General features: G+C 50.7%; 1 protein-coding gene across 1 annotated transcript in view; it reads right to left on the bottom strand.

Annotated features, from left to right (window-relative positions):
- Window positions 1–3,554: 3,554 nt before the first annotated feature.
- ZNF469 (zinc finger protein 469) overlaps window positions 3,555–8,536 on the bottom strand; it is a gene marked incomplete at its 5' end in the record, with an annotated part of 11,827 nt that continues 6,845 nt past the window's right edge. The window contains 1 exon segment of the mRNA XM_010295841.1: window positions 3,555–8,506. Within this exon segment, the coding sequence (XP_010294143.1) occupies window positions 3,555–8,506 (4,952 nt within the window).

Raw genomic sequence — 8,536 nt, 5'->3', positions numbered from 1 at the left:
AGAGCTACAGTAATAACCGGGCGTGAAATACTCCTCTGCCCCGCAGGTTTGCAGCCCTGGTGAAATATTAGTGGAGGAAAAACATAAAAGTCCCATTTCCAGCTCCATAATATTTCCTGCCAAAACAAAGTAAAATGTGCTGCCTTAAATTTTCTGCGAAATTCTTCTGAGGTTATTTTTTTCCCTAAATTAAGCCATACTAATTATTTTCAGCCACTTTATCTCCACTCTGCAACACACCAGGAGGGTGCAGGCGGCAAGCATTTTAAGCCTCCATAAACAAAAGAGTAGTTTGGAAAATAATTCTATCAATTAATCAAATTAATCCTGCAGTTTTAGTTACAAGCCCCAAGTGGCAAGGATTCTAGCCTGCGGTTAGGAGCTATCTCTCATTGACAGCGTTTAAATGTTATGATTGCAACAGTAATTAAAGAATATAATATGCCTGGCTTTGTGTCAGCTTCCTACCTTTAGACCTCAGTGTTGTGCCAGCAGAGGTCAGCTTGAGGGCAAATTGGTGATGACCAAACTGGGCTGTCACCATCACCGTCACCCATTAACAATGACCAAACTGGGCCATCATCACCACTTGGTGATGACCAAGCTGGGCCATCACCATCACCAGTTGGTGATGACCAAACTGGGCCTTCATCATCACCAACTGGTGATGACCAAACTGGGCCTTCACCATCACCACTTGATGATGACCAAACTGGGCCTTCATCATCACCAACTGGCGATGACCAAACTGGGTCTTCACCATGACCAATTGGTGATGACCACACTGGGCCTTCACCATCACCACTTGATGATGACCAAACTGGGCCTTCATTGTCACCAATTGGTGATGACCAAACTGGGCCTTCACCATCACCACTTGATGATGACCAAACTGGGCCTTCATCGTCACCAACTGGCGATGACCAAACTGGGTCTTCACCATGACCAATTGGTGATGACCACACTGGGCCTTCACCATCACCCCTTGGTGAGGACCAAACTGGGCCTTCATTATCACCAATTGGTGATGACCAAACTGGGCCTTCACCATCACCACTTGATGATGACCAAACTGGGCCTTCATCGTCACCAACTGGTGATGACAACTGGGCCATCACCATCACCAGTTGGTGATGACCAAACTGGGCCTTCATTGTCACCAACTGGTGATGACCAAACTGGGCCATCACCATCACCACTTGATGATGACCAAACTGGGCCTTCATCGTCACCAACTGGTGATGACCAAACTGGGTCTTCACCATCACCAACTGGTGATGACCCAACTGGGCCTTCACCATCACCAACTGGTGATGACCAAACTGGGCCTTCATTGTCACCACTTGATGATGACCAAACTGGGCCTTCATCGTCACCAACTGGCGATGACCAAACTGGGCCTTCACCATCACCAGTTGGTGATGACCAAACTGGGCCTTCACCATCACCAACTGGTGATGACCAAACTGGGCCTTCATCGTCACCAACTGGTGATGACCAAACTGGGTCTTCACCATCACCAGTTGGTGATGACCAAACTGGGCCTTCACCGTCACCAACTGGTGCTGACCAAACTGGGCCTCACCAACTGATGATGGCCAAACTGGGCCTTCACCATCACCAACTGGCGATGGCCAAACTGGGCCTTCATCATCACATTGGGCTTTATTTTCTCCCCTGGGCCAAGCCACCCATGGCGTGATTAGGATGCAGGCAGGAGCTCCATTGCTTTGCCAATATTTGCAAGGTGATGGCAGCGGCACCCAACGTCCTCCCGCGGCCACTTTGCAGAGGACACCGTGAAGACGTACAGAGCGTCCAATTGTCAATTAGAAATATCGTTTGGTTAGAGATGAGCACGGGAGGAAGGGACCGCGGGTGTATGGGACACAGCCAGGGAGGATGATCCCACAAACATCACGCAGACAGGGAATTTCTGTGAAAATATTGGAATATATTTGAAAAGATTAATCATGTATGATTTTACAGTACCACCCCATATTTTCATCTCATACTTTATTTAACAATATTAAAGAGGCACTTTAAAAGCACACATACAACATCATAAAACGGCATTTCCTGCTCTCTCTCTGCTTCTCTGACAAAGTATCAAAATAAAAACTTTTGACAGAACACATTGCACCCAAGGTAAATTACCTACAATATTTTTATACAATACAAAGAATTGTAAAGATACATATTAACAGAATAAAGCCTCTTTTTTTTCCTTTTAAATCTAAAACAAAACAAAAATAATAATTGCAGGACAGACGCAAAGTACTCTGACTGTTCATATCACATCAGTGCATTACTTCACCTCCTTGACTTGGGAGTATTTCAATAGTATTTTCAATTATCTTCCATGTCCTCGTTTGCACCTGAGATTTCTTTCCGGATTCAAAAGTTCGGTTGTATAACATGCTCGTTTAACGTGACGTAACCTTTTCGACACTATGGAGTACCAGCATACAGGATTTTTTTCCCTAAAGTTGGATTTTAATTTTTTTGTTTTCCTGCTTCGTTTTCTTTTACAGGTAACGGCTACTTCCTAACGGTTCCCTTTTATTTTTCAATCAAGGAAGTTTGTATTCACATTACAAAAGAAGAATAGCACCAGTAACTGCATAGTAAAAAGCGGATACCTATATAGCCACTAACTCAATACAGTAAGATAGTTTAGAAGTGATACCGTTGAGGGCACTCGGGACAGTACCGGTTCGGTGCGGTAAATTGGCACAGTTTTGTCGTTGCGCAACCCCTCTCCCCCCCAACAAAAAGAAAACACACACACACACAACACACAAAAAAAACCCCTAAAAAATCAGAGTTTGTCACAAGTGTCAAGGTGCAGTTTGCTCGCGGTGGCGGCTCTCCTCCGGTTACATCGTCTACAGTGGTCAAAGAGCGGCAGCATCCTCTGAAGGGCTCCGACAGCCCCGGCAGCCCCAGAGCCAGTGCGTTATTCTCTTGACGATGTAGAAACAAATTCATAGGGATGGCTGTCAAAATATAGGACACTCGATTCTTAATTTAATTTTTTTTTTTTAATTGTATCATCTCTTAGGCTAGCTCCCAATTAAATGAATTGTACGGGATTATTTGTGCAAAATCTTCAAAAAAAAATTTGCTTTCTACAGTGTACTGCACCTTATGAATAAGACGTCTACGGAATGAAGTTCATCTCTTCAAGTACTTTGTACAAAGATAACACAGACACAGTCTCAAAAGGGTCTGAGATTTGCAAGTATCCTTATAACCTCAGCACTTCTGCAATAAAGCAATTGCTCTTGACGATTCAGTCTGCCCAAAGCGATTACAATTTCAGTTCATGAAAATCATCAGCAACATCAAAGTTCTAGCATTTGCATGATAAATCAGGTGAATTAAAGTAGATTAGTAGACACAAAGCAAACTATTTCACAGAGGCTGCAGTGCAAGTTCATTTAAGCTAGACAGAGAAATCATGCTACACAAACGAATTTAATGCTTTGATAATTTTTCCCTTGCAAACCCCATGAAAGCAGCTGAGGATCACCATAAGTCACTTCCATAAATTACTCTGAAGTATCTCTTCTTAAAGGAATTTTAAAGCTAGTTAATTTTTGCCCAAAGAGTTGGCTTAGCAGGTTGTTCTGGGCCTCGGCGGTGCGGTAGCTGGCCGAGCCGGCTGGCTTGGCACCCCGGGCGGCACGCGGGCTGTGCAAGGAGCCACGTGGGGACGGCGCCGGCCCCTTGGCCAACACTTGGTGGAGGCTCTTCCCCAGAATGGCCTTCCTGCGTTTCACGTCCCCGTTGGCGTGACGGAGCTCCCCCTTCTTCTGGTTGTAAGTGTCCAGGACCATCTTTTTCAGTTGGGTGCCCGTTTTGGGCTTGGGTACCAGTTTGTTGCAGTGCGTCTCCCTCCTGCCAGGGGAGAGGGCAGAAGCTTCAGCGTTGCTCCAGCTGGCGCGTTTGAGCTCGCCGGTGCTCTCGCTCCTCCCTGGGCCTGAGGTTCGGGCTTTTTTCTTTTTCCCGTCTCCCTCCATGTTCTCTCGGGAGCCGGAGCTGCTCCGGTGGCTCAGGGACTTGTGCTCTTTCCGCCTCTTGGGGTGAAGCTTGCCAGCAGCTTTGCTCGGCTCCACATGGCCGTGTCTCACGGCGTTGCTGGCCACCTCGTCTCTGGGCTGGTGGCCGGTGGATTTGCTTGGGCTGACACCTTGGTCCTTGGCATTGGTGCTGCTGTCCTTGGCGCTGGCCTCGGGCATGGCTTTCTCCTTCCCCGAACCGGGTTGCTGATCCTCCTCGGTGCTGCTGCCGGGGCTGTCCATGCCAGGAGCAGCCTCACTGCTGGGCTGGCTACCTGCAGTCTTCTTCTGTAGGATTGAATCTTTGGCAGCCCTGTTCAACGTGGGTGAAGCCGTTTTGTCCTTCAGGGGCAGGGAGTGGTGGGCAGCTTCTGGAGACGTGGCCTTAGATGCACCTTCCCAAGAAGAGGCATTGCTGGCACTGGGGTTGCCCCATCTGTGGGTCTCCTTGGCTGGTGGAGCCTCTGCCTGTGGGGAAGGAAGCTCTGAGACCTTCTTGGAAAGCTGGAGAAATGGGATCCCATCCGTGGTGTCAGTGGCTGCATCGGGATTTTCCAGAACACCTGCTATATATTTGCCTTTGTTGCCTATGCTTGTTCTTTTATGGGCATTGGCGCAGCCATGTTTCTCGGTGAGGTGTGGAGGAGAGCATTTTTGGTCTGTGGCCTGGTTACAAGCCAACCCAGCAAGGTCAATGGTAAACTCGGGCGAGTCCAAGAAAGGAAGTGGTTTGCCATCAAATGCTCCTTTCTCCAGCTCCTCGATAGACAGGGCAGCGATATGGCCGAGCTCTTCACTGCTGGCTGCACCCTGCGGCAAAGATGGGGAGAGGCAGGGTGGTGGAGGCAGGGTGTCAAACTGGGATTTCTCCATCTCTGCCAGGAGGTAGGAGAAGTCACCCACCAGGTCTTCTGTTTTCACAGAGGGTTGGAGTGCTCCCGGGTCACCAGGTGCTGTAGGAAAGGAGTCAGTGGGAGCCTGCAGGCTGGGACTTGCAGCTTCTACCAGCTGAAGGTCACTAGAGTGGTCCAGGTGGACTGGCGAGCTGCGTGGGAGTGTGCTGTCATGGTGAGCAACCTTCCTCTTCTTGCTCGGCGGCATGCCGTCCTGGAGAGAGCTGTCCTCTTTCACCTTCTCCCTGCTCTCTCTGGAGGCAACGCCGGGCCTCATGACCCCTCTGAATTTGAAAGTCTTGTTGCTTCCTGCCAGGTGCTTCTCCATGTGCCGGTCGTATTGCTCTTTCTTGGAGAAGGTGTAGTTGCACATGCTGCAGATGAAGGACTTCTTGATAACGTGCATGACGTCTGCGCAGAGCTCGCAGGCATACAGGGTGGTGTGCTTGATCTCCTGCTCCTCCACTATCCCGTGCTCCTGGCTGAGGTGGTTTCGAAGCTCTTTGGTCTCTTGGTAGAACATCGGACACTTGTGGCACAGGTAGATCTTTTGTAAACTGTGCACAACTAAGTGCCGTTGGAGCTTGAAGGGTTTGGGAAACTGTTTGCCACAGTGATGGCAGTCCCTGGAAGGATCCTTGCAGTCTGGGTGCATGGGGACAGATTTTGAGGTGCCTTCGCTTTTTGCTGTATGCTCTGGAGATGGACTGGCAGATGCTTTAGAGGAGCTGGGTGCAGGTGGCTTCACCTTGACATTGCTTTCCAAGGGGTCTTTCATCGCCTTGGCCTCCTGCTCGAGGGGCAGCTCCTTGGGGCTCTTGCTCTCTCTGCTAACTGCATGCTTGCTGCTGGGGTCAGCGTGCCGGGAGGACCTGCTGGGCTTCCGATACATGATGGTGTTGAGGAAGTGGGTGACAGCGGCATTGTCCTCACCGAAGCAGGCTGGCAGGCCCATCACGGACTTCTGCGCTTGCCCCTTGCGAGCAAACTGGGTGGCGTGCTCCCGGAGATGCTCGTTGTACATCCAGACATCAGAGATCTCCTTCAGGCACATCCCGCAAGCCCACAAACCAGCTTTGTTTTTGGCGTGCTTCTCCTTCAGATGGTCCCTCAGCTGCTCCCGGGAGCTGAATTTGCGCTGGACACACATGTAGCAGGTAGGTGGAGGAGAAGGGTTATGGGAGAGCTTGTGGAAGTCCAGCTCCCCTAATGTCAGGAACCACTGGAAGCAGACTTTGCATTTGTACTGCTTGTCTTTGGCCTTGATGGTTATCTCACTGCGGTTTTTCCCCAGTTTCCCATCTTCTAGCTTACTTCTGTGCTTGCTGTGCTGGCCCGGCTTCAGCTTGAAACTCACAGCGTTGTCCTCTCCATGGCCAGGAAGATCTTCACAAGGGCCGAAGAAGCACATGTCTCTCATTTTCAGCTTTGCGTTCAGCATCTCAATGTCGATGGTATGAAATTCGGGAGAGTCTGAATCTTTGTTAGCCTTGCCATCGTAGGGCTCCTCTGCCAGGTCGGGGGGCTCGGAGCTTGCTTCTCTGAGCGAGTGCTCATCCTCAAGGTCCATCAGAGGCTTGAACATGTCCTCGGCAGAGATGCTTTCTCCCTCCTTCTCCAGACTCCCCCAGATGTTCAAGCTGGGGACGTTGTCCATTTGGCTGTTTTGGCACAAGAAAGTTAGCATGTTGTCTTCCAGGTCAATGTCCTCCTTCCCTTGGTCGGTCTTCTCGCAGTCCGATCTTGGCACAATGCTTTTAAATGCGCTGGGAGCAGCATCTCTGCTCTTCACCTTGCTGCCGTGACACATGTTTAGCATTAAGGCATCGTCAACAGAGATGGTCTCGTATTCGCAAGGGTCCTCCCTGGTGACGCAGAAAGAGCTGGTTTCACTGAGGTCAGAAGCTAATCGGATTGCGAAGAGGTCAACGGCACCTGCTGGCTGGAGGTTTACCTCGGTGACGGGCTTGGGTTTCTTGCTGCGCTTCCCATACACCCGCGTGCACTTTCTCCGGATGAACTGGTCATCCCGGGGGAACAGCTGGGAGAATGTGGACTCATCGTCAAACAAGCTCTGGAGGTCTGAGGCAGCTGCGCTCTCCATGCAGTGCTCTCTGCCCGGTGGGACATCTGCCTTCGCCCAGTGCTTGGGCTCCGCAGGAGGAGGGCTGGTCCCTGGTGTGATCGGCAGAGCACCTTGCCCAGGACCTTTTTGGGTGATATCTGAATCATGTGTCTCCAGTGACAGACCCCCTTTGGCAGGAGGCGTGGGACCCTGGGGGGCATTGCTCCGGTTCCCAGTGCCGCTGCCTGCCGCGGGACTGTCTCCTGTCTCAGCATCCATCTCCTCTGCGCCTTCAGCAGCATGATGCTGCTCTTTGCCTACCTTGCCCAATCCCTTCTCCACTTGCTTCACAAACCCACTAAGCCATTTTTTGCAAGCCTGCCTGTTTTCCACTCCATTTGGATCTTCCACGTCCCTGGAACAGGCAACCATGCCCGTTATTGACTCCTTGCTGACCATCTCCTTTGAAGACACCATCCTGTCGCCCATGTCCTCTGCAAGCTCAGCTGCACAAGGGGACTGTTCAGCTTTTTGAGAGTGCTGGGATGAATTTGACCTATTTTGCTCCTCTGTGGAGATGCAACCACCTGGCTCACACAAGCCCTCCATGATCTTGGGCAGACTGGAGCTGAGGACAGCATGGGGAGGACCAGCGCTCTTCTCCAGCTCACATGGACCGTCGGGATCATTTTTGCTGGGAAATACCTTCGCCTTCCTTCGTCTCACTTTCCTGTTTAGCTTCTTTTCAGAATTACCGTTCACCTCTCCAGGATCTTTGCTTTGGTTCCTTCTGCCCTTTTCTCCCTTCCTGGCTTGCCGTCCCGGGTCCATCTTCCCAGCTGCCGCCTCGCCTGCTCCCCTCGTCTCCGAGCGCAGTCCCTTTGCCTTCATCTCCCTCTGCAGAACATGTGTGCGGTGCAGCTCCTGGGACATCTCAAAGGAGATCACGCTGAGGTCACTGAGCACCCTGCTGACCACTTCTTGCATCTGGGTGCTGGGCTCTTTCTCTAGGTCTGGGCATATTTTCTTGGGGACATGGTCAACATTGGTGGTCAGTATCTGTGAGTTGCAGGTTTTTTCTTTGACTGAACTCTTCAGGCTCCTCCTGGGCACCTTTTGGGCTGCTTTCGCTGTCTTGTCTGCAGACATCAAAGCGGACCTGGGACTCTTGCTGGGCTGTGGTACACCACCGTTCTTCACCTGGTGCTTGACAGCTTTGTGCCTGGTCAGGCCAGGCTTGGACCGGAAAGAAGCTGAACAAATGTCGCAGGTCACCGGGAGCCCGTTTGGCTTCTTTTCTTTGTGAACTTCATTTTGGGAAGGGTTTGGAGTACTGTCAGGCCTGTTGCCCTCTCCTTGGCCCATACTGTTTAACACACAACTCCCAGCTTCTTCAGCCCCATGGCCTTTGGGTTTCTCCTCTTTTAAACTCTTCCCCCCGCTCTCTGTGGTTTTGGAAAGACCAAGTCTCCCCTCTGCTGCCTCTGAAAACTTGTGGCCATTTAATTCAGCAG

The sequence above is a fragment of the Phaethon lepturus genome, unplaced genomic scaffold, assembly GCF_000687285.1.
Source record: "Phaethon lepturus isolate BGI_N335 unplaced genomic scaffold, ASM68728v1 scaffold14491, whole genome shotgun sequence".
In the NCBI taxonomy this organism is placed as follows: domain Eukaryota; kingdom Metazoa; phylum Chordata; class Aves; order Phaethontiformes; family Phaethontidae; genus Phaethon; species Phaethon lepturus.
Note: the sequence above shows the minus strand (reverse complement) of the source record. Positions and strands in the feature narration are given on the sequence as shown.